Genomic DNA, 26,704 nt, shown 5'->3' on the forward strand with positions numbered 1-26,704 from the left:
TCAGCAATGCTGTGTGCATATTTTACCTGGTCCTTCGAGCTCTGGACACTGTGGAAGATGACATGACAATCAGTATGGAAAAAAAGGTCCCATTGTTGCAAAATTTTCACTCTTACCTTTACCAGCCAGATTGGAGGTATATGGAAAGCAATCAAAAGGATCGGCAAGTCTTAGAGGATTTTTCAACGGTATTAGATCTAAAAATAATATTCTTCATTTTTTGACAGATGATTCGTTGTTGCTAGTTAGTTGCCAAAGGCATGAACCATCACTCCACTGTATTGCCAAAGGCATCTGGTAACAGAAAAAAGAATTTGGGGAGAAATTTTTGAAGAAAATAGATACGTTATAAAATAATAAAGAAGTTATGTTTTTGTTTTACTAGGGCAACGCTAGATTTACTTCTGTTATCTCTTTATATATCTGTTTGTTTCCATAATATCTTCAGTTTGAGTTAATTAGAAGATTTGACCATCTCTTTCAAATTCAAGGAGGAAAGTGATATTCTACCACATTCCTATGTTCATTATATTTATAACCAACATTAAATTAATTAAACTTTGAATCTTTATTTCAATAATGGACATTTCCTCTAGTGATAAAGATGATATTTCTTATGCTCTTTGATTCTTGTCTGATTTCTTCCATAGAGGTGCTTTTCAGCTTGTTAGAAGCTATCCCCATTCCTGGAATGTATTTCTGTCTCCTCATCTTTCCTACAGAAAGAAACTTTTTAAACAGCACTTTTATATAAATCTTTTTCTAATACCCTGTTATAAAAACCTTCACTTTCTCTCTCCTCTCTTTTTTATCTCTTACAATTTGGCTTCCACTTACATCATTCCACTAACTAAATTAAAAACAAACAAACCAAGCAAAAGTTGACAATCATAAGAATAGTTTGCATCTTTAGGGTTTGAATTTTTACTCTCTAGAGATAATTCTGTTTATAGAACCCTTACTGGTTGCCTGGTAACAGAATCCTCTCTCCCAGGCAGTGATAGAGAAACATTGAAGTTCTTTCTTAAGGATCTTTACTTTTTCCTAGATTCTGTGCAGGCCACCATTCTTTATTATGACAGCCTTTCTTTGATTGTGCTATAATAATTATTTAAGATGTAGAAGTATTGTTTTAGTTATATACTTATGCATATCCTTTTTGAAAAGATTATGGAAGATAAACTGGTTCCTCTGACTTTGAAAGAATTTCTTTTATTGATTTCACAATACATACAGCACTAAATTTGCAAACCAGTTCTTAGACTGGTTTTCTTTATGATATTGGCTAATCAATTTGATGTTAATTTTTATTGACATTAATTTTTTTCTGGAAGTTTTATTAATGTTTTTTCTTTTTTTATATTAACATTTCTCACTGACCATCTTTCCACACATCTGTCGAGAATTTCCCCTTTTTTTTCCCCTGACATAATTGGTTTTGTGACTTGCCTAGGGTCACACAGCTAGAAAATATTGTCTGAGGTCAGATTTGAACTCAGGTCCTCAGGGCTGGTGCTCTATCCATTGTACTACCTAGCTGCCCCAAAACTTTTTCCTTTTAAACAAATGAATATAATAGCAACATCTTAGAATCAGTTTCTTAGAATGACATTTACTAGCCTTTCCAGTTGTGGGATAAAGTATATTTGAAGTTTGCAGCATCCTGATTATACAAGATTCTTTAAGATAGTTTTGCAGATAAATAAAATGTTAGAAAATTGTCTCTTTGATTATGGCCCAGAGGAACAGTACTTTTTGTTTTTATCAATTATAAGATCCTTACAAAGGATTATCCTTTTACCAGTATTTTCATTAGTCCTTATGTAAATAAATTTTTATCTTTGTTGTTTTTGTTCTGCAGGAAGGGAAGACAGCAGTGCTATTTAGTAGAGATCTTTACATTGCTTTGCTTTGTACTCTTGAAGCAATTAATTTTCATTACCTCACAGTTACTCTCAAATAATGTTAGCACCCTTAAACTACTCACTGAAATAACTATATGCCAAAATAAAATAGAACTGGAAACCAGGAAGAAGAAACTTAAGGAAAAATAAATATCTTACTGGATTAAAAACCCTTCTTCAATTCAAATATTTATTAACGTTATTGAATACTGCATGTAATTTAGGATTAGTAAAAAATAGAATTCCTGCCCTTAATATATTTTCAGATTTCTTAGATATTATCTCTGCAAAGGAAACATAAACCTCATAAGAAAGAATGTAATTAAGTGCAAAATTTAGGATTAATATAAGTGCTCTTGAAGAGATCAGCAATAAGTGATTCCCTCTCTTCAGAGGCAGTTTGTGACTTGTTCATCCTATAAAATGCAAATGTTTTTAGTAGTTATTTATTCTGGAGTTTATAAGGAATTATGTACTGGGATTTTATCTGAAGTAAAGTTCAGTGATTCTCTTGTCTATTTTTCCCCTCTACCCTACAGCTCTTTGTAAAATTGAATCTCATTTAATTCAATAAATAAGTTTCAGTGGTGAGATGGTATGTGAGATGGCATCCCTGACCCTTAAAGATTTTGTAATCTAGAAAGGGAATGATGTATTTACAGAAAAGCAACCTTTGTGATACATAATATAGGGGAACGAGTTCTGGATTTGAAAGTCATTGATAATGCTTTTCACCTGTTGTACATCATAATGGCTATTGTTTCCTGGTCTTTAGGTCATTCTCCTATTCTCCTCAAGGAGTTCAGCTTTGGATCATTCACTTCCCTTTTTTTCCCAATTTCTGCTCTTTATAGTAGGGGACTTCAACAAATTTCAACCTTCCTGTTTCTTAGTTTTCTCAAATCCAATGAGTCCTCTACTGTAGAGATGGTCATACCCTGAAACCCACGAGTGCTCTTCATACTTGATTAAAAACTGCTTTTATCATTCCATCCCTTCCTTAGGTCTCATCCTTTCTAAACCTGGTTTTTTCCCTCATCAGAACCTCTGTTATCTCCATTTCTCAGTATTTTCTCAAGCTTTGATTCCTGCTTTGTCTTTTCCTATTATAGCTAATCAATTCAGCCTTCTACTGCCCTCTACTTTGAATTTCTCTCCTTGTCCTGTTGCCACTCATTGCTTGCCATACTGTAGTCCAGAATTACTTCCACTTGCGGTTCCTCTTGGCTCTGCTGTCATGCTTTTGAATTAAGCTTAAGGAAGTTACACAACAGAGTCAACTATGGACAATAAAAGTTTATCGTCTAACTTCAATTGGGTCTTTCTAATTGATTGCTTATCATAATCCCTCAGAAGTTACTCTATGTTTTAAGAGGTAGCGAGGTGGTGCAGTGAGTAGAGTGCTGAATTTGGGTTAGTAAGATATGAGTTCATATCTAACCCCAGACTACATACTGGCTCTGTGATCCTGGCTGAGTCACTTAACCTATGTCTGCCTCATAAAATGTAAAGTGGGGATCATAACAGCAACTAGCTATAGTGAGGATTTAAATGAAATAATATTTATAAAGCATTTAGCATAATTCTGGGTACACAGTAAGTACTTAATATAATGCCTCAAGTTTCCCATACCTCCTGTTTCCCCCACCCTGCAAGTTGAGGATCCTACCCTCCTATTTTCCTGAGAACATTGAGACCATTGTCTATGAAGAGCTGCTTCTCCCCTTCTCTGTACCACAGAACCCTTTAAAATCATTCCCTGCTCTTTTCCTCCAGCTTTCAATATGGGGTGGCCAGTCTTGTGAAAGCTAGCTTCTCTCCATGTGTTCTTGTTCCCCTCCCCTTTTATCTTCTGCAGATTTCTCCTCAGTCATTCTTTTCTATCTCTAATCTGTGGTACCTCCCCATTTATTAGTTTTTCCCTGCTACCTTCAGATCTGCCTGTGTCTCCTGTTCTTGAGAAAGCTACACTCTCCACTTGACTTTACCATTGCTTTTTCTACTTTTCTTTCTCTCCTCCCTTGGCTATCTACCCAGGAAAATTTGTTGTTTCTCTTTGTCTTCACCTCCTCTTCTCTCACTTCTCATTGCTATTGGTGATAAGGATGGTGGAGTAGATCTTTCTTCAAGGTTTTCTCTTCTCTGTTACCCGTAGCAAGGGCCATACCAGAAGTGGGGCCAGTAGTCAGTATGGATGATCTTTCACTTAGCAGTTTGTTTTCTCTTAGAGGCAGTATGGATCCATACTGAATGAGCAGTGGTAAGGTCAGACCTGTGCTTTAGGACCCATATTAGGGATGGGATTGGATCTGGAAGCCTGGAAATGATTAGAAGGCTGTTGGAATAGTTTTGTTGAGGAGTGAAGAGAATCTGAAATGGAATAGATGTGAGTTGAGAGGAGTATATTTTGTGGAGGTAGAAGTGATAAAATTGGTCATCTTACTGGTTATATGAGAGTGACTGAAGGTAGTTTAGAGCAGGGCTTCTTAAACTTTTTTGTTAAAAAAAATTTTTGTGGCCTCAGGTATATAGATATATAAAGTAAGGTATACAAATCAAATATTTACTGATAATAAATCATAATGTGAGATCTGATATGGAACCTTGACCCATAGTTTAAGAAGCTGGGGTCTAGAGAAGTGGTTATGAGAGAAAGGAGAGTCGGTATTCAGTAAACATTTTATTATTTGCGTTTTACAATTGAAGAAACTGACAGACAGAGACCACAGCTCCTCAAGAGGAGCTTACAATCTAATGAGAGAAAACAACAGAAATGATGATTGAACCTAAGAGAATTGTTGGAATCACATATGAAAGAAGAGAGGGCCTAAAATAGAACCTTGGGATATTCACAGTTGAGGATGAAATATGGATCCAACAGACACTCAGAAAAAGCAGCCAGACCAGGATAAGGAGAAAATGAGCAATGTCAAGAAACAACCCAGGGTAAAGAGATTGTTTAGATTAAATTTAGATTATTTAGAACAATAAAGGAGTTGTTCATTGTTAAGTTTGAGGACTGAGAAAAAAGCTATCAGATTTAGAACTAAGAAATGGTTAATGGGTAAAGAGGACAATTTCACTTGAATGGTGAAAGTAGGGATCCAAATTGCAAGTGATTAGATATTTAGTCAGAAGAGAAGGGTATAGAAGCAGTGATTGTGATGTTGCCTGCCCTGCCACCCCCATTTAAATTAGTTCTTGAAGATTTCACATATAACAAATCAGAAGATGATCTGAATAATCCTCTACTTGTAGAGAAAGCACAAATATTACATGGTAGGCCAAAATTGTCTCCCCCATTAGAATGTAAGCTCTTTAAGGATAGGAATTTTAACTTTTGCTTATAATTTATTACTAGCACTTAGTACGATATCAGACATATATTGTAGTTTGTCCTTTGTTTTCAGAGGCCTGGTGACATGAATTAATATCTTGACTGGTATATGATTGGATTTAAATGAGACAGAGCTGCAGAAATCAGCTGCCTAATACTCTCTTCCAGAGTCACTGAAGTCCAATCAAGACAAGTCAGGATGACTGGCAAGGCCCTAGATCCAGTGGATGCCTGTGGCATTTGACGCCTGACCTAGCTCTAAGCTCTCCACTTTCCCCGGGGCCTGCTTCAGCTGCCTTCATGGCCACTGAAACAGATTGTTCTCATCTGCCCATTCTACCAGGGGAAATATTAGCTTAGACACCCCTGTAATTCACTGATGGGTTTGAAGACTTTTGGTTACCATCAATCTGATTTAGCCTGTCTGCCCACATGTTTTACAGGGTGGGGCTACTGTGTGTGCTACAGCTTTTGAAGCAACAGGTAAGAATTGGATGCCAGGTGGACACCAAAGATGGATGAGCAGCTCTAAAAAGGTCTTGGCAAGTCCTCATACCAGAAGTGCTATCAGTAGGCATCTTAAAAATTTAATAAACCAGGGTCAAGAGTATTGTAGATTTAAAACTGGAAGGAATCTTAGAGGCCATCATAGTCTAACCCTCTCATTTTACAGATAAGGAAACTGAGGCAGAAAATAGGTAAGTGATGCTTTTAAGAGTAAGCAGAATTTCAACCTTCATGTTAACAATATTCTTTATAGCTACCATCTCTCAGGACTGAGAAGGATAGGCCTTCTCTAAAAGTTACTTAGAAACATCAACTAGTGAAAACAAAACTAAATATTGACCAAGGTGGAATTACTGCAATATTAGGGGGAGGGGAGAGCTTTCTAGAGTAGTGTTTATATATTATCCCTTTGAAGAAAGTATTGCATTACTTTGGCCTATTGTGTATTGTGTGACCTTTCCCCAAGATTATAGTGGATTATTGAGGTTATCTTCTCATTTGTATACCTGAAATCTGCAGAAGCTTATTTAAGCTTTTAGCTTTACTTTACACTGCTGCTAGAATATAACTTTGTTCTTTGGTTACATATATGAAACTGCAGACTGGTGCTAGTTTTGGCTATACTTAAAGAATACTTAAGTCATTATTCCACTACTTAGTTGGATTAGGATTTCTAGAATAAGTATGCAGTCCCAATTGTCACTTTCTCAAGGTATATTTTATATATAATAGAGGCTTACTAAAAGTTGATTGACTTTTAAGAAAGTAGTTAAAAGGTAATGGTGTAAAGAAAAGCTTACTTTTAGGAACGAGTGAAAGAAAACTCCATCCTAACCATATTACTTTGGAAACTGTTTACCATCTTCCCCTTTTTTCTGTGGATTATTATATATCCCTTCCTATAAATAGACTGTGTTGGCTAGGGAAAAAAAATTGGAGGAGAGGAGCATAGTTAAAGGAAGAATCAGTATACCTAATAGACCTATTGTATTTTCATGGGCATCAACAACCAACTCTGGAGACTGGCTTGAGGTATATGTCTTTTGAAACATTTGAATAAACTGATCTAGTTTCATAATCTTTTTGGGGATTCAGTTTCAAAGAAAAGTATTCCAAACAGTACAAATATTTAAAATAAACCAAAAAAACCCCCTACTATCCTATAGCCACAGTCCCAAATATGTATAAGTTATTTCTTGACCAGGGTCTATTTACTATTTTTAAATTTGGATCAATAATCATAACATTTTCTCACATTTCATATATAAGTTTTCATGTTGCTGTTGTGCAAGTATTTCAGCTGTTTTTAAATGAAGTAACAACAGACCAATCTAAAATTAACACTAGAAACATTACTGAACAGTACTGAACTATTCATCCATCAGCACGTATATCATCTATCAAAACATAATCTAGAAAGATATTTGATGTGCTCTATAGTCAGATGTATTTTCTAATTCCAAATCCAAAATTTTAATTCCAGTTGGAAAATATTATGTCATGCTTAATGGTGTTTTTAAGTATGAGAATTAGTAGTTTATAGTATGATTTCAGTCATGGTATGATTTCAGTCATGGAAGAAAGGCTTTCCTTTTTTATGTATATCATAAACGACAACTTCAGATACACTTATACACATACATATTGAAAGAAGTAAAAAATAAAGAACAAAATAAAAAAAGAAAAGGAAAAAACATTGTCATGTGCTCAGCAGAATATCAGGGAGGATTCAAAATCTGTAACAATAGATTTCCCTTTCAAGAAAGCATATATATATTAAAAAAGATATATTCATGACTGTTAATCTTTTCTTTGTTTCCTTGTAGATTACTCTTTTGTTCTCTGCTGGGCCCTTTTTACTTTATTTATCCTCCCTTCCTTTTTATTCCCTCCATTTATTCCAAGCAGGCTACAGTTAAGCATAGGTGTATTTATACACACATACACATATATGCATTTACACACATGCAGGCATTCATCTAAATATTAATGTATGGCTGACATAATATAGATTTATCTCTTGATCAAATCTGTTCAACCTTATTCAAGATCAATGATTACTGGCCCTACTTTTCTTTTTCTAATAAATTCTACTTCAGAAAGGTATTTTTAAAGTGTGTGTGTTTGTGTGTGATGTGTGTATCTAAAGTTGTCATAATACTTTATATTGGAGAAACCCTAAGTTACTTGTTAAATATTTGAATGTATAGAAACTTAAGGCAGAGTTCAACTTCAACTCATTTTAATAATCATTCTGATTTCAAAAAGTTATTTTTCTTAATAGCTTTATAAGGGTCATGCCTCATTCTCAATAGTTTATTTTTTATGGATTCTGTTGCAGGTCTCCTTAGAGTTTCGAAATCTGGCGGAGAGCTATCAAGTGGTGATTAATGACATTTGTCAAAAAATGGGGCATGGAATGGCAGAGTTTTTGGAAAAGAAAGTGAACTCCGTTCAGGAATGGGAAAAGGTCAGTGTTATTTTAAGTGTGTGAAGGAGCATTTTGTAGGAGAACAATAATTACAGTGGTTATACCCAGTGCCAAAGACTAGGGACAAAATTTGAAATCTCCTCTCCAATATATGCCTGTTTTACATATACAGTAAATACAGTTATATATGTGGGTATATACATACTAACTGTGATTATCATAATATCTTGAAGGTAGATTTTTGCATGTTGTTCATGCCTCCCTTTTGATATTTGATAAAATAAATATATCAAATTCGATGTAGCTTATTCTGTCTCAGGCATATAAACATTACATGACTACAAAAGAACTATATATTTTAAATCTTAATTGTTGGCTGGGATCTCCTGTTAACTTACTGTGATGATAAATAAAATGCTTTTTGTCCTGGTTTCTTAATCTCTGGTAATAAAAGTAACAGTGACTTTCACATTCTTCTCTCTTACTGGTTCAGTAGTTCAGTACTTGTGATGGTTGCTTCCTCTTCTAACTTATTTCCAGTCACACCCATCACAAAAGTTTTAATTTAAACTCGGGGTACTGGAACCATTTTAAAGTTCATTGGCTTTTGAAGAATAAATTAGAATGCTCATCCTGTTCTGGATCAGATAAGTGTATTTCTAGTTCTCCACATAGCTAAAGGGTTGAGAGAGGGGACAAACCTGCGTGTTGTATGAATCAGTTAGAACTTCTGGCTTTCTTCTTTTCTGTCACCCTTTCCCCTTTTATTTTCTTCTAAAACTAGTAAGAATTGTGGTGGAAAGTAGGTACAGAAGTAGATGTTGAAAGCCAAGGGGGAAGTTAATGGCTATTGAAGACTCCATCCAAAGAGAGAGGCAGAAGAATAGAGTATAAGAGAATTATGAGCTAGTGTAAGAGAATTATGAACTTAGGGGAAATAATCATAGCTTTTATATGACATGATTTTACCTTTGATAGCTATCTTTGGTCCATCCTCAGCACTTAAATAAATAGGATATTTAATGAGTATTTTTTATATAATAAAGTTTACAGATGTGAAAGATTAGCAAAACACAACCTTGTAGGAATAATACATAGTGGACTTAGGTAGCTGATAGATGTTTGAGTTGTTTGTATATGTATGTTTTATGTATTCAATAACTCGATTCAGCTGAATGCAGTTTCCTGTGTTCAATTAATGTTTCTTTTGTACAAAGTCTTGTATATAAATAGTTAGGAAATATATGTTAGCCTCAAAATGTTAACTAAAAAATTAGTTGTATTAGAACAAATTTTCATTTTCAAGACAAGCATTGTAGTAAAATTAACTGCATTTTTCTCCTTTCCACGGTGCTAGTCACATGAATAGTAATATTCCAATTTTCTCTTTTTTTATATTCTGTCATAATGAGCCTGTGTTGTATAACCCACTGCTATTGCAGTGTGCTTTCTAGTTTTTTCCAGGTTTGTGTTTAATGTTAGTCAGAGAGAAGTCAGAGTTTATTGTTTGCTGTTTCCCTGATTCACTGATTGCCTTTTGCGATGTGTCTTGGAGTCCATTTTACTTTGGCTATATAACTCACTTGAAAGATTTTTTTGGGTAAAGAAAGAGAAATTTGTGTGGTGATTTTCCCCGATTTGGAGGGGAAAAAGAATTTTTTAAAACTAACTTTGCTTATTACAAATAAATTTTTTTCTTTTTTTAGTCAGCTATTATTTAAAATAGTAATTTGTTGATTGTTAGTTCCTTATTATTTCCTTTAAAATGATGATTATGACTGAAACCACTGTTAAACATTGAAAATATTTTGAATTCATTAAAAATGTAATTAAACTAATATAATTAGGTTTCTGCTAATAAGAGTACTTGATCATAACATTGCATTTACTGATTTTGCTGAATAACAAAGAATTTACTATAGCTTTTAAAAAATAATCTTTTACAGTACTGTCATTATGTTGCTGGACTAGTAGGGATTGGCCTTTCTCGTCTGTTCTCGGCTTCAGAATTGGAAGACCCCATTGTTGGACAGGACTCAAAGCTTGCCAATTCTATGGGTTTATTCCTACAGAAGACGAACATCATTAGAGATTATTTAGAAGACATTATGGAAGGGAGAGAGTTTTGGCCCCAAGAGGTAACAAATTGGGATATATGAGAAAAAACATTCTAGAGACTTTTTAAAAAATTACTGTAAAAAACAAAAAGCCAAACACTTTTAGACAAAAGATAATAAGATTGAAGGATTTTCTTTTCTAGTTTTTATTTGTTTTTTATCATATGGAATTTTGTGGATTAATGGAATACAAACCATACGTTAAAGAAGTTTGATTTCTTTTGCTTAAAAACTCTCTTGTGAAAATGTGTTCAATTAAAGATTCATATAAACTTTTCATCAGTTAATATGACTTTTTAGTTTGGAAATTGTCATAGGAGGCTTTATGTAGTTTAACATCTTCAAACTGAGGGCATTACAGAGGACTTTCTTAAACTTGTAATCCAATAAGTGCCTTTTTTTTTTTTTCTCTTGTCTGATCATACTCAATGTTTGTTTTACATCTTGTAGAATATTTTGGTGGTTAGGAGTTAAATTGTGATGAAGAAGTTAAAGAGAATAATTTACCTTTAATTTAAATATCTTAAGTATTTTTACTTCATATCAGAACTCTACAAGAAAGTAAATAATATTCGAAAAAGAGAATTTATGCTCTTACCCCAAAAGCTAAGCTAAAGTCATTTATGATTTAAATTTGTAGTTAACTATTTTTCTAAATGAATATGCTCTTGAATCCAGTTCTTTACATCTGCATTTCTATGTACTTTGTTTTGAGTATAGTATTGTCTTTAAAAACACAACCTATGAAATTTTGGCTAGCTCTGAGAACATTTCCTAAGACATTGAAATCTGTATCATCTCCTTTTCTAGAGGTCCTGAAGAGAAAAGGATAAACATTAGTCCATCTGGGATGTGTCAGTTAGGACCAAGAGCTTAATTTATTTGCCAAGACTTCTTTTAGAATTATAATTTTTTAGGTAAAAGTACATACTTAATTGAACTGCTTGTAGAACAAAGTATTCTTATTTTTTTTTAATAGTTTTTTATTTAGAAGTTATATGCATGGGTAATTTTATAGCATTGACAATTGTCAAACCTTTTGTTCCAATTTTTCCCCTCCTTCCCTTCACCCCCTCCCCCAGATGGCAGGTTGACCAATACATGTTAAATATGTTAAAGTTTATTTAAATAAGTATACATATCCAAATAGTTATTTTGCTGTACAAAAAGAATCGGACTCTGAAATAGTATACAATTAGCCTGTGAAGGAAATAAAAAACACACATGGACAAAAATACAGGGATTGGGAATTCTATGTAATGGTTCTTAGTCATCTCCCAGAGTTCTTTCACTGGGTGTGAACTCAAAGTATTCTTTAGACAAACTAACAGGACTGAATAGATTTGAATTCATATGGCAAAACTGAATACAGGTAAAGATAATGGCATTAATTTAAGTTTAAAAACAACACCACAATTGCACAGATAGAACTTTTGTTCTGTTTCTTAGAATAACAAGATAGGAAAGACTCAAATCTTATTATTTTATTTATATTTATATTTATGTTATATTTACATTGAAATTGTAAATTTAGTTTCATTTTGCCAAAGGACAAAAAAAAAATTTTCATAGGAAAAGTCCAGCTTACTTAATGCCCATATTTCGACATGTTGGTGATTGTTTGAACTTTGGCCATTTTGGTGAATTGTTTTCTAGAATGCCTTGTTTGCAAACAATACTGATTTAATAATTGCTATTTTTTAGTTTTTTTTTTTTTTTTTTCCCAGTTTTTCTTAGGGTTTGCCTAGCCCTTTAAGGTAAATGAATTACTTTTAGAAGTTACATTTCTACTTGTAGTGTACAATGTGCCAAAACAGTAACTTCTTAATGTGATGTCTAGAAGTAGTTACATACTTTCTGTGGGTGCCTGCCATTTTTGTTAGAGTGTAGTTTATTCTAGAATATAATCCATTGAATCTTCACCTTTGTTTGACTTTTAGGTAGCATAACTCTGACAAATGGACAGCCTTGAATTTTAGTAAATATTCAGCATTGTTGTATAAATTCTTCAACTCTTAATTTTCACTTTTGTAATGATGGTTTTTGCATCATTTATGTCTAGGTTTGGAGTCGTTATGCCAAGAAGTTGTCTGATTTAGCAAAACCAGAAAATATTGACTTGGCTGTCCATTGTCTCAATGAACTGATTACTAATGCTTTACAACACATCCCAGATGTCCTCACCTATCTTTCCCAACTAAGAAATCAAAGTGTGTTCAACTTTTGCGCTATTCCACAGGTATACATGGGTCTATCTTTAGTTGGAGGTTGGGATGGTCTTTTATCTGCATCTGCATTTATTCATTTATTCTCTGTTCTGGATTTATGGTTATGATTTTTTTTAACTAATTAATTTTTTTGCTAAGGCATTTGGTTAAGTGACTTGCTCAGTGTCACACAGCTAGAAAGTGTTAAGTGTCTGAGGTCAGATTTGAACTCAGGGCCTCCTGACTAAAGGGCACCACTGCCCCACCTAGCTGCCCCATGATTCCTTTTAAAAAATTACAGTAATTTTCTTTGCTTATGAGGAAGATTTTTTTCCCCCTCCTTGTTTCATAAAGATCAGGTTAAAGTACACCTCGTTCTATAGAATTTTTTAATGAATTTTTAGATTATCAACTTATAAACTTTTTACCTTTTGAATTGTTATTGTTTGTCCTTCATTTTGAAGAAGACCAGGACATCAGGAAGGTAATGCTATGACACGCAAATGAATTGAAGTGAGGGAGAGCTGTAAAGTCACCAGCCTCACTTTTTCCAGAGTGATTTGGATCCAGTAGCCACATATAGATCAGGACAATTTCCTGGATACAGTGGGAGACCCTGACCTTTTTAAAGCTAAGATCTTTAACTAGTTTCAGTTTGACCGAGGCAGCCACACATTCAGTGATTAAGGCTAGGTAAGAAAGAAATGAAGGCCTTTTTCATTTGGTTAAAAAAACCCAAAATAAAATTCAGTCTGGGAAGGAAAGATCTCAGAGTTTCTGACTAAAACCAGAAAGTCGTGCTATTTACATTTACTCTGAGGCTAACTGGGCCCAAACAAAAGTCTTTGTTGGATCTTTTGAATTACAAAGGAAATATTAAATAATTTTGGGGTTAAAATAATCGAAACTTTACTGCCTTTAAGGTTCTTATTCCCAGGACAAAGAAACCTGTGGCTACAGATTGCTTCTAATTTTGCTTTTTTAAATAGATAATCCAGGTCAGAGATTGTACTTATTTATGTAATGGGCTGTTAAAACTGATTTTTGATATTATCGTTTTGTTATTGGGTGTGAATGGTGGAGTTTAACTACGTGTTAGTGACAAAAGTTGCCTGTTTGGTAATTTTAATATTTGTTTGTCTTTGGTGGCTTCAAATAACAAGGTGAGTGTAACCTCTCCTTCAGAGATTACTGATTGCTAGGGCCATACATACCAATCTTCCCCAGAAATACATAAAGATGAACCGATGTTAAGGTGCCAAACAGCTTTTCTTTATTGGTGATCTCAGCAGGGGTTAGCAGGAAGCAAGAGCAAGTATATATGTATGTCTCTGCGTGTGTGTGTGTGTGTGTGTGTGTGTGTGTGTGTGTGTGTGTGTCTCTGTCTCTGTCTGTGCATCCTTGAATCTCTCTGCATCCCTGAATCTCTCTGCATTTCGCTCTCTCTCTACTTCTCTCCATGTCCTCTGCCTATAGACTCAAAGCTGGCTATTTATATTTCCTTTCCTCTGAGATTACCCCATGCCTAACCCACTCAGCACTGCATAGCTGGATCCACAGAAGGGAGACACCTGGAATTAGTGCTGCATCCTAAGATCCAATACTTGTAAGAACCTCCTGCATCAGAAGCCAAGCCCCTTTTTACCTTCTGGGTTCACCCTACCTGCTGACATGGTACACATGACATTTCTCAGAAGTAAAGTTCTTAACATATCCTCCTTTCTGTTTAGTGGGGACCGCTCATAAAACCAGTTTTGATATTAAAAATATATCTATATATAAAACATAGGCTTGAAGTAGAAAAAGTGCAAAAATGCAATAAAGGGAATGAGAAGGGAATATGTTCTAGATTTCATCATTGACAAAGGGATGAAGGTCTCATCTTCTGGAACTACTTCAGGCTGACAAGGCCTACTCAACTGGCCCTACTCAATGGGGTCCATTGACTGAAGAGAGAAGATGAGTGACTTGTAAGCAGCAGCAACAACATCCAGTACCAAATGTCAAGATCAGGTCTAAGGTGATTTCAGGTTGGCAAAGTACTTGGTATTTCTGGAATCCTTCTGAAATCCAGCGGCCATCCCCATCAGAGCCTGCAAGACAAATATCTTGGCCCTCTCCAAAGTATTAAGGTTAGACCTTGCTAATGTCCTTCCTCGTCCTTTCAAAGGACCTTTTGAATGTTCTCTGGCTCTTGAAACCCTATTTTCATAGGATATAGTTTTCTGTCCTGTAAACCTTTATTCACATCCACCTGTCTAGCTCTCTCTAATTTATATACTGCAACATGATCACGGGCAAACTTTTATATCTGACCCATTGTGTATTCCTGCCTTCCTGTCTCTCAAAGAGGCTGTTGAATCTTCCCATGCAAGACCTGGCAGTCCTCACTTGTAACCTCCCCTTAGAGTACGGATTGCCAGCAGGCCTAATTCCAGGCTTTCGGGCATCTCTGGCCACTGCCTCATCAAGCAGTGGTTCTTGTTCAACAGAGCACCTGGACACAAGAGCTTGCAAGCTCAAGTTTGAAAGACATAGGAGCCATCATTCTCACACCTTTTTATCGTCTCCTCAAGGCTTGTGTCCTTATTTAAGGAGGACATGGCTTCCTGGCAACAGGCGTTAGTATTCTCTAGCTTATTTCCGGGTAAGAAGACCAACTGCTTCTCCTTTACGTACTAACCTCAACAGCCACCTATAGGTGAGCCACAAAATCAGGGAAGGGTTCATCGAGGTCCTGTTTGCAAAGGTTTTTTTTGCTAAGTCTGCAGTCATCCATTGCAGAGACTCCCCAGGTGTAAGGAAGACTTTAGCAATAGTCTTCCATTTATTTGATGTTAGTATACTGCTGGAGGCCAGCAGAGCCAGCAGCTCCTTAACATGGAGATTCAACCCTTTAAGTGTTAACTGCCTCTTTCAATTCCTTAAATTTCTTCCACTCTAATGGGGCCCACATTCTTTCCTGGGGACTATCAAACACACCAAATATTTGTTTGCTGATTCCCTTCATTTACTGCCTTCTGTAACATACATTCTAATTCTCTCTGTAACTCTACCTACTTCCTGCTTCTTTCCCCCATGCCTCTTCCTGTGATGTCACATCTACTTTTGGCTTGCTTTATCAGTCTGGGGTCTCCTCTCCCTTCCCATCATCGGACCAACCGAACTCATGAGATCTCTAGCCAATCCTGTCCCTATTCAGGTGCCATTTGTAATCTCCCTCTCTGAGGCTACTGATTGCCAGGGCCATATATACCAATCTTCCCTGGAAACACATGGAGATGAGCCAATGTTAAGGTGCCAAACAGCCTTTTTTTATTGGTAATCCCAGCAGGGGTTAGCAGGAAGCAAGAGCAAATGTATGTATGTCTCTGTGTTTCTCGTTGCATCCCTGAATCTCTCTACATTTCGGCCTCTCTCTATTTCTCTCCACGTCCTTCTCTGTCTATGGACTCGAGTTGGCCATTTATATTTCCTCTCTTCTGGTATTACCCCATGCCTAACCCACTCAGCACTGCGTAGGTGGATTCACAGAAGGGAGACCCCTGGAGTTAGTGCTGCATCCTGTAAAATACAACCTCCTGTCTCAGAGGCCAAGCCTCTTTTTACCTCCTGGGTCCACCCTACCTGCTAACATGGCATACATGGCAATTCTCTGAAGGAAAGTACCTAACAGGTGAGGATATAGTAGAGGGTAGGAACAATAAAAATTCTATATCTGTCCCGATTTTCCATTTATTCTGGATGTACACATACATCCACATAATGCACACAGTACATATATTTGTATACTTCTGTGCTATATATTTGGTTTTAAATTAAGATACATGATTCCATGTCCTTTCTAGTCAGAGTTAAATGGGAAAGAAAAGAAATAAATCATGAATATTGATTTTAGTTGATTACTTTCTTCTTGACACTCGACTTGTTTGAGAGGGTGATCTCTTTCAGTAGTAATGGCTAAATTGATTTTCCTTGTTTTCTTCTGATTCTGAGTTATAGGATTAATTAAGAAACTTCTGAGGGTTGCTTTTGATTTATTTGTAGGTGATGGCTATTGCTACCCTGGCTGCCTGTTATAACAACCAGCAAGTATTCAGGGGAAGAGTGAAGATTCGGAAGGGTCAAGCAGTAACATTAATGATGGAAGCTACCAACATGCCAGCTGTCAAAGCTATTATGTACCAGTACATGGAAGAGGTAAATTTTGGTTCAGATGCCTTGGATAACATGTGTGCCTGCGTGCTCATGTGTGTATATGTGTGTGTGTGAATGATTAGAGATAGAATGTATTATTTGGGGGGAAATTGGAGAAATTTTAGAGCAGTAGAACAAATTAAAAGTCCATTTTAAATATAAAAACATATACAAAAGTAAAAAGCAGAAATTAGGTTAATATTTAGTGTTTGCTTGATTTTATTGTACTTTACAGGTTACTTCAGGTCTTTTCACAGTTTTTCTCAATAATAATAATGGTTTTATATTTCTATAGCACCTTACTGTCAGCAAAGCAGTTTCCTTTTTTAAAGCTTTTTAAAGAAAATTATATATTCAAAAAGTTTTTTTATTGAGAGGTACTAAAATGTGGTATATAGTGAGCCAGGCAATGAACTGGAAAAACTGAGTTCCAAGGTCATACACTTTTGAGTGTATGTGAGTCTGGGAAAGGTACTTAAACTTTCATTAATCCAGAAAATTATCTTTAAGACTCTCAAGTAGCTGAAAAAGTTCTGAGTGTCATTGGTTGAGAATAACCAACTAAGATAACAAGATGTCCAGTCCCTGTCCGTTAAAAAAATTCCTAGACAAAAAGAAAAGAGGAATTTAATATGAAACTTAAAATCTACTTATATACAACTTTTCTTTTCAATGTATTTTACATTTAATATGGTAGTACCAACATTTCCCCACTTCTCTGGATTCCCCTCAGGTCATCTTTATCTATTTTTCATTAAAACTTTTTTTTTTTTTTTTTTTTTTTTTTTTTTGCTGAGGCAATTGGGGTTAAGTGACTTGCCCAGGGTCATACAGCTAGGACTTGGTAAGTGTCTGGAATCAGCTTTGAACTCAGGTCTTCCTTACTTCAGGACTGGTGTTCTATCCACTTCACCACCTGCCCCTTTCATTGAAACTTTAAAAAAATCTCTTCCCTTTTTTTCATCATTGTTATTATCTCCTATACATCCTTTTCCCTCCCTTTCCAAAGTCTTAGTTAAAGTATTTTTCTCATTTGATCATGGTAGCCAAAGCTGTAAAATAATGGTGCTTATCACAACATTTTATGCCTTGTTTATAAATACAATAGCAACTTTTAGTTCATTTTTGTACTGAGGAAAAATGAGACCCAGATAGTCACTTCTGGAGGATCTCTCAGCAACTTTGTGGAAAAGTAATAATGTAGGATTTGGGAATTTGGATCTAGAGCATATTACCCTAGAAATCTGCTTAAGTATTTGAAACCATCATGATGCAATTACTCTGTTTCATCTTTATTCCAAATTCTAATTTCCTCATCTATGAAATTGGGATAGAAGGCATTATTTTAGTAGTAGCTAATAATAGCTATCAGAGATAAACTACTTGCCAGGCACTGTGCATTTTGCAAATGTGTTTTCTCATTTGATTCTCACAACAACTTGTGAGTTGGTGCTGTTATCATCCCCATATTACAGGTGAGTAAACTGAGGCAAAAAGATTAAAAGACTTGCTCAGGGGTCACACAGCTAGCAGGTGTTGATGAGGCTTGATTTGGACTTGAGTCTTTGACTCCAGGCTTAGCATTCTATCTACTCAGGGCACCCTGTTGCTCCTGCCAAACATTAATTGCCTCAGCATTCCATAAGTGGAAAGATTAGTGTACTGCTAGTCTTAAAGTCTGAAGTTTTTGAGTTTAGCTTCTGACATTTACTAATCATAGACTCTGGGTAAAAATCACTTAACACTAAAGATAGGTCTTACATTAACATCACCCCATAGGGATTTATAAGGAAATTATTTGGGAATCCTTAAAGTGCTATATATAAATGATGAGGTTTCATTATTGTTAAGTAATAATAAGACACCAAAATTCTCAAAACACAAAATTGTGTCTTTTTCTTCATTCTCGAATTCCTCCATCTATTAAAAGTTCTAATTCCTAAGAAAAAGTGGGTGAGGAGGGGAGAAGAGTGTAGTATATCAGTATCAGTAGATTTTAAGTATTTAATTACTCTGGGAGGGAGTCTGATTATTAACGTATTTTAATATTTTAATCTCCATAGATTAGGCATGTGGTTTCTAATGATATATTCATTTTAATAAAGTTTGAATATAATACTTTGGAAACATTATAGGAGCTCATTATAATAGAATTTTCAATGATCTCTGTAACCAAAGTTTCCATTCCTCTTTTGTACTTTCCTTTTGTTAAATTGGTTTTTAGACATTATTGTCAATGTTTCTAGCAGAGAGGGCAACTGTAGAGGGGAAAGGAGACAGATACAAAAGTCAATATAGCTACATTAATGGCTACATTAATTTATTGAAATGGCTGAAAAAGTTCCACTATTGACTAGAAAGCAGTGTCTATCAGCCTGTAAGGATATACTAGTTCATGGTAAACACAGCAAATGTGCCAATATCACAGCCTTCTTATAAATTACTTAACAGTAAATTTATCCATTTGTAGATGTGGTTTCAAAACAGAAGTTTTTAAATACTATTAAACAGATAATTGGTGGATGCAGATTTGTGTCTTGTTGAGACTTAAACTGAATGAATTATCACCTTACTCAGAGACTGTTTTGGTGTTCTGATTTTGAACAACTTCTGTTTTGGTTTGCAGTTCAGAGGGGGGAAAATGCCCTGATTTGAATTTAGCAAATCTGCATAGTTCAATCTAGGTTTTGGGTTATAGTTTAGATTAACTCAGATGACTTGATTAAATTATCCTGACACTGTATGGTTAGAACCTAGAATTGACTATTATTTCATTCTATATTTCAATTGATGATAATCTAGATTATTTTTTACTGGTTAATATTCACTTTTAGGTACCACAGGAGAAACATTTCTTCTTTAGATAACTGGAAATATACTGCTTGTTGGAACAATTAAATGATACAGTGGATGGAGCACCAGTGCTGGAATTGGGGATCTGAGTTCCCTTCCAGTTTTAGATACCATTTATTTATCCCAAATATAAACAATTTTTTATATTAATCAATTTTCTCTTAGGAAAGGATCATTCTGGGTGATGGCAGATCCCTAATTTAATTTATCCCTGATTTTGTTAGAGATATTCCTTATTTAATTTGAATGATCATATTGGACTAAGTATATTCTTCATTGGCTGAAAACACAGGGCAGGAGATCAGTATGTCTGTAGAACTGATCAAATTCTTCAGGTATTTTACATGATTCTATTCAAAGTAAAAACTAAGAAGCCAGTTATCCTCTGACTGTGTTCCTGTAACTTGTTGGACCTGATTTAGCTTCTTTGAGCACCCAGAATTGCCTGGAACTAAAAATAGTTGAATTCCTCTGAGCTGATTAGAAAGTAGCCAACTATTTGAGGACACAGACGAAAGATTTGAGACAGAAGATCAGAAACCCTATTTTTCTCTTTTCTGCTAATAACTTCAGCTCCTTGGAAATAATAAGACTTTTTGCATGATTTTAGAGGAAATACTGTTCAAAATTTTCTGCTGGTGCCTTTATTTGGCTTAGCTCTGAATTTTACTTTTTGAAATTTTGTGCCAGCAGAATATAAACTATGGCAGGGCCTACCAAGCTGGAAAAATTTTACAAACCCAATGATAGGCTGTGTCTAAGGATAAGGATGACTGTAGTGATGTCCAGTCATGTTCATCACCAGAAGGTTGGCTATGAAGTAATGAATCTTTTTGGTCATATTGATAAAACTATTAAATTGTGGAAGAATTATAGTCTCTACATCAGTAGAGGGAATACTCATGCAGATGAAAGCAGATCTGTTGAAGATCTTTATAAAGATCAATAGGAATTGATCAACAAATATTTATTAAGTACTTATTATTTGCCAAGCATTGTGCTAATGGCTAAGGATATAGAAGCAAAACAGGACTGTTTTGTAGGAACTTTATGGTCTAATTGGTGAGACAAATGGGAACAACTGTGTGTTTGTGTAAATGTAAATGAAGGTATAATTAGAAAGGTAATGTTGCTAGGAATTAAGTTTAATACAGAGAACATTATAGGCATGGAAAACAGACAGAATAAAGTCAAGAAATTGAGGATTATAGTAAATAGACCACTGACTCAATTGTAAAATTAGAGTTGAATATTATATAAGAAAAGCAAAAGTAATGAGCTTAAATATCAATCAGAGAATTTTATGTTTAAAACTAGAGTTAATAGAACTTTTAGGGAAGACTTGATACAAAGGAATCACAATGACATGTTCAGAACTGTGCTTTAGGAATATTCCTTTGTCAGCTCAGTGGGGAACTGTATTAGAGAGATGTTGCAAAAGTAAAAACAACAGACTTTGGTAACTCATTACATATGGGAAGCGAGAGATAGTGAGGAGTCCAAAGTGACTCCTAGGCTGCATGCCTGAGGAACTGTCCTTTATAGAAATAGAGAAGGTAGGAAGATTGTTGGATGGGTAGAGTGGGAAGTTAAGAGGAAAAGATGGTAAGTTCTGTTTTGGATATGATAAGTTTATGATGTTAACTAAACATCTACTTGAAGATGTCTAAAAGGCATTTAGAAATTGGAGATGGGAGGTTAGCAGAAAATTTGGGGCAGGATAGGTAGATTTGAAAATCATCAGCATAGAGAAAAGTAATTAAATCCAATGCCATCTGTTGAAGTCATCAAATAAAGTAATTTAGGAGAAGAGGGTCCAGAAGAGAAGCCTGAGGGACATTTGTGGTTAGAGGACATGATCTAGAGAATACAGCAAGAAAGATATAGAAGGAGCAATCATATAGGTAGAAGGAAAACCAGGAGAATGGTGTCCCAAAAGCCTGTAGAGAAGAGATAATGTCAAAGGCTATAGAGAGGTCAAAGAAAATGAGAAGAGAGGAAAAATCCATTGGATCCGGCAACTAAGACCATATAGGATGATAATGGGGATAGAAAGATCCATTCAAGATGGGGGAACAAAGGTTTATTTGTAAGCATTGGGAAATAAGTAGACAGGAAGAGATTGAAAATAAGTGAAAAAGGAAGGTCAGTGGGGGAACAATCTATTGGGAGTAGACTTGATGAGATGGGATCAGTTGAGCAAATTGGGGGGGGGGGGAGAGGGTATCCTTGATAGAAAGCCCATTTCACCCTGTGAGACGGGGATGATAGTAATAGAAGACATCTAGTAGTAGGAAATGAGGAAGAGGGAGTTTTGAGTGAACAGCCTCAACTTTTTCTATAAACTATGAGGCAAGCTTCTTAGCCGAGAAAGTGGGAAGAGGAAGCATAGGAGGTTTGAGATGGGATGAAAAGGTTTTAAAGGGCCACTGTGGACAATAAGATGGCATGTTGGATAGGGGGAGGTGTAGTAGAATTGTCTAACAACAGGGAGGGTTGAGTTGAGGTTATGTAACAAATCTATAGTGGACTCCATCAGAAAGTATGATTTTTCTCCAACTTCATTCAGCAGCGTGTGTAGGAGTGAAGATGCAAATAGTGGGAATGATTTAAAACTGAGACTTAGGTTATGTGTAATCAGCAATGTGATAAGGGGGCTAGAATCAATATATCAAAATCTCTTGCTTTGAGGGCAGGAGTTTGAGGAGCCTTACAACACACAAGTTCTCATTTGAACCTCACAACAGCCTTGTGAAGTAGCTACTATTACTAAAAGTAAGACATCTGGGAAGTAGGGGTCAGAAGACTTATGGATTCTTAGGCAAGTCATTTCTTTGATTGGAAAGTAGGAATCTTAGCATCTACCTTCTAGGTTGTTGTGAGGGTTAAATGATATGTATTTCCAGTATTTATTTTTGTCAAGGACGATGCTTGACACATAGCAGGTCTTTTATAAATGTTAGCCATTTTGAAGAGGGTCTGATTTGCACAGGATCAGAGCTAATAAGTGCCAGAACAAAATCTTGAACTTTTGATTCCAAGTTCACTTTGCCTCCTCTCTACAGTGTTTGTAGTGGGAACTTTGACTATTTTTTTTCCCCCTAGAAATTTCATGGTACAGGACTTGTTTCTAACTCTGTGAATCTCTTATGAGATACTACATAGATATACACAGAGGGGGGGGGGGGGGGGGGGGGGGGGGGGGGGGGGGGGGGGGGGGGAGCGGCAGAAGGGGGTTTGGAGGGATGTTATCAAGACAATTTTTTTTTAAAAACAGCTTCATATTTTATGGGTTGTTTTTTTCCTCCTTGTGACAGATTTATCAAAGAATCCCAAGCTCAGACCCATCTTCCAGCAAGACAAAGCAGATCATCTCCTCCGTTCGGAAACAAAATCTTCCCAGTTGTCAACTGGTCTCTCGGAATCACTATTCACCTATTTACTTATCATGTGCCATGCTTTTGGTTGCTTTAAGCTGGCAATATCTCAGCACCATGTCCCAGGCCACAGAAGAGTATGTTCAGACTGGGGAACACTGATTGACAAGTCATCTCAAGACTAAAATTCAATATTCAATGGAATATTTTTAAAGGATTTTTTTTTCTTTTATCCTTTTAAAACTCTATGATGGCATAAATCCTCAGAAACTGAAATGCTGTTGAGAAGAATGTAAAAATAAAAAGGGAATGACCTGATCTGTTCTACTTAGCTGGCAGAATTTCTACAACTTTGTTCAAATTTATTATATATGAGACTGCCAGATTTGTTTTCATAGGAATCCTTTGTTATAGGATTATAATGAAATATATTTAATTGGAAGTGACCCTACTAGTACTTGGAATTTTGGACACTGTCTAGTAAGATTCGTGCGTGCGTTTGTTTCCTGAATGTGTAAGATTCTTTTGCTCATTATTCCCTTTGTAAATTTCATTGCATGAGGGTCAGAGGCTAATCTGTGCGGCGCCCCGCCCCCCCCCCCTTTTTTTTTTTTTTGGAGGGAGTTTGGTTTCAAAAGAAAAATAATTCCTGTATTGTACCCAATTCCCATTCTAGGAGGTAAAGGAAAATCTGCTTGCCTCTAATAAAGGCGCGAATTTGTAAAAGTTTCTGTAATATTTTTAATACCCTATGAATGTGAAAAGTAAAAATTAAAGTTGGGATTCTACAGTGGCACTTAAAAAACATACTTTCACAACAAAAATGAGATTAGATAATGAGATTATGATGTGCCAAGAATAGTATTAGAGGTGGCAATGTATACAGGAAGAACCATAGAGCAAAAAAATAAGACACTCACTCCTTCTACTCCCCTCTTCGATAGTGGTCACAGCTGTGGAATATTGTGTAAACTTTCAGAGAAAGTTAAAATTTGAAGGCAACAGAGAATACAGATCAGGCATAAACGAGAAAAAAAAATTAATTTCTCCATTTATCATGCCTAGAGGGGAAAAAAATGAGCAAAATAAAAGGCTTTTATTTTGAGATTACTTGAAATTGTTCAACATGAATACAATTCTGTAACCTGAGGTAATAATATTTTAATAATAATATTCTAAGACTCCCTGAATGAGGGAAGTTAGCGATATTAGTAATTCTGTTTATTAATTAGTGAACTGTTTAGCTCAGAACCTGTCTGTACCATTTTAAAATCGAGTAATCATTACACTTTGATTAGCCATCTGTTTCTAAAATATAAAGGATCTCATCCTTACTCAAAAAGGTTGTGGTTCATAAGGGCTTAAAAAACAAGGTATTTCAGAAGTGTATAAAATAAAGATATAAAAGCATAAGCTGTTTTTTAAAAAATTGTTTTTATATATTTAAAAATGAAATTTTGAGAGTAATTCTTGGGCTTTGAGACTGCTTAAGGAACCACAAAACAAGAATCCTTGGCTTTATTTAAAGCCCTTTTTAGTTTCAGGAGAAATACCATATCCCTCTCCCCAATTATCCACCAAGGAAAAAAAAAAAAAAAAACCGTAAGAGAAATCTTTTATTGGCACAAGGGTTCTGGGTTTCACTTCAGTCACTAAAAACCAATATTATGGTTAAATTACTTTAGAGGTTAAAGAACAGTACTGTTCTTTAACAGTCCAGAGACATCAGCAGAGGGAATTATTGCCTTTGGGGTGGAGAGATTACCCATTCAGCTTGCTTTTCCATAGGCTCAGACTTGAGCCTACAGACTTGAGTACAAGTGATCCTGGCAACTCTTATTTGCATGATCAACCAAGGTATACTAACAAAAATAGAGATGATTTATATATTTATTGGTATCTCTTCGCAAAACTGCAAAGCTTGATTGGTTCAGGTTGACTGGTACTAAAAGTGGTCTAAGGACAAGTAAGCATAATATGGGATTGTTAGGTAGTGAGAATTGGGACAGATTAAGATGCTAAAGCCTCGAGGGCCTTGCCCCCAACAAAATTATGTGGGAGTCAAATTGATTTCTGAGAATATCTACCTCCTTCCTGCTCAAGACTTTAAAAAAAAAAAAAAAATTTTTTTTTTAAACCCTCACTCCTGTGGGATAAAACTTAAAAAAACAAAAAAACACCTTTCCCTTGAATCATTGTTGGTTTGTTGGTTCCTGGCTATTTCAGACTCCTAAAAGATAGGTGGTTGTTGGAGGGGAGGGGGAAGGAATTGCAGAAGCCATGACAACTGGGAATTGGGAGACATTCATGGAAACAAACTTTAAAAGAAAGCATCTAGTACACAGCCTATTTACCAGCAGTGTTATGTGCTATTCACAGAATTACTTAAAACTTGAAATGGCATGCATCATTAGGTGGAGTCAGACCAAGAAGTATGTACCTATGTTATGGATGGAGCTGGAAGACTCCACAAGAATTTGGCTCAACCAAATTAAGGTCCAATTTGTCTAAAATCTCAACCTTCCTGTTTAAAGGAAATGTGAATAATAGAGCATGTCTGTAGTTCCAAAGTCTTTTAAAAATATTCCTTTTTCCCCCCCCCATTCACCTTACTCCCATTTTCAAGTTTTCTTTCTTTTTAAAAAAATCAAATTGGGCAAATAGCAGATTAGATCTTCTTCCAATATTGCTCTGTTCGGGGAATTCCAGCCACCATTTCAGATTCTATTCCACAATGATCCTTTCCACGAAGGATTTTAAAGAAACCTAAAAAAAAAAAACCAAACAACTCTGAAATCCACCCCAATAAGTACTGACACTTAACTCTCACTTATCCATTTAAGATAAAGTACCCACACAAGTACCTCTTTCCCAATCCTTTTTTTTTTTCTAGGATAAGCATTGGAAGTAAATTATTCTTAATCTCAAATCACAACCCCTTCCAGCTGCCTTCTGAAAGTTCTCTAGAGCAACCCCTTGAAGGAAAGATAGGGGGATAAAATTCTGGCCCAAGGTTTGTCTCTAGGCATGAGAAATTCATGTCCACTTTCCTCACCTCTATGAGTTCCTAGCTGACTTTAACTCCTTTTTGGTGAGATGAGAATCAGGGTATTAGGTATTTGTATAGAGTCAAATGACCTGATAGAAGCTAGGTGGGGCTGAACTTCGAATTGTACTGTTACTTCATAAGCCCTTGGAAAAGGACAGACAAATATTCTTGTATATAGCTTACCAGCTCTTTTTACTCACCATTATCACCCCAATCTGTGTTCCAGGAGTTGGCAGCCAGCCAGTAAGGAACACCATCTTCCACACCCCAGCCTAGGACACGAATGGCATGGCCTCCAAGCATGTCTCCAGTCACATGCTGGTATACTCCTAGGAATGGTACAATGGGGTGATTGATGCTGGATCATGGTCCAAGGAATTAATCTCTGCCTCCCCCCAAATTCATATCACTTCCTCCTAACTCCTGCAAAGAACTTTTGTCCTCAGAAGTAGCCTTTATGGTTGTTCAACAGTCTCATGGTTTTTGAAATCAAGCAATACTTATAAGCTCTCACTCTAGTTATAAAGGAAAAAGCATGAAAGCTTCCTTCTAAAAAGCATGCAGAATAAAGGGGGCAAAAAAGGAAGACCACCTGGCACCTTAGGCAAGGAAGAGATGTGTGAACTGAGACTTTAAAACATGTCAACATTAATCGTGTGTTTGCCAGAAAGCTTTATCATTAGGGAAGAGTGGGGAAGGGAAGAGTAGAAAGAATACTGGATTTG

The 26,704-nt window shown here is 35.7% G+C and overlaps 2 protein-coding genes across 5 annotated transcripts in view; one reads left to right on the forward strand and one right to left on the reverse strand.

Annotated features, from left to right (window-relative positions):
• FDFT1 (farnesyl-diphosphate farnesyltransferase 1) overlaps positions 1 to 24,338 on the forward strand; it is a 38,327-nt gene extending 13,989 nt beyond the window's left edge. The window contains exons 3-8 of one of the 3 annotated variants that reach the window (XM_031951133.1): positions 5 to 188; positions 8,090 to 8,218; positions 10,126 to 10,317; positions 12,359 to 12,535; positions 16,551 to 16,703; positions 22,871 to 24,287. In XM_031951133.1, the coding sequence (XP_031806993.1) occupies positions 5 to 188; positions 8,090 to 8,218; positions 10,126 to 10,317; positions 12,359 to 12,535; positions 16,551 to 16,703; positions 22,871 to 23,092 (1,057 nt within the window). In that variant the 3' untranslated portion in view covers positions 23,093 to 24,287. Of the gene's footprint in view, positions 1 to 4; positions 189 to 8,089; positions 8,219 to 10,125; positions 10,318 to 12,358; positions 12,536 to 16,550; positions 16,704 to 22,870 lie in introns of all 3 variants that reach the window. The other 2 variants (XM_003757925.4, XM_031951134.1) reach the window with 2 other exon arrangements.
• A 190-nt stretch (positions 24,339 to 24,528) lies between these two features.
• CTSB (cathepsin B) overlaps positions 24,529 to 26,704 on the reverse strand; it is a 30,902-nt gene continuing 28,726 nt past the window's right edge. For both annotated transcript variants that reach the window (XM_003757924.4, XM_023494675.2), the window contains 2 exons: positions 26,180 to 26,308; positions 24,529 to 25,696 (listed from right to left, as the gene is read on the reverse strand). In XM_003757924.4, the coding sequence (XP_003757972.1) occupies positions 25,599 to 25,696; positions 26,180 to 26,308 (227 nt within the window). In that variant the 3' untranslated portion in view covers positions 24,529 to 25,598. The remainder of the gene's footprint in view (positions 25,697 to 26,179; positions 26,309 to 26,704) is intronic.

The sequence above is a fragment of the Sarcophilus harrisii genome, chromosome 2, assembly GCF_902635505.1.
Source record: "Sarcophilus harrisii chromosome 2, mSarHar1.11, whole genome shotgun sequence".
NCBI classification, from domain to species: domain Eukaryota; kingdom Metazoa; phylum Chordata; class Mammalia; order Dasyuromorphia; family Dasyuridae; genus Sarcophilus; species Sarcophilus harrisii.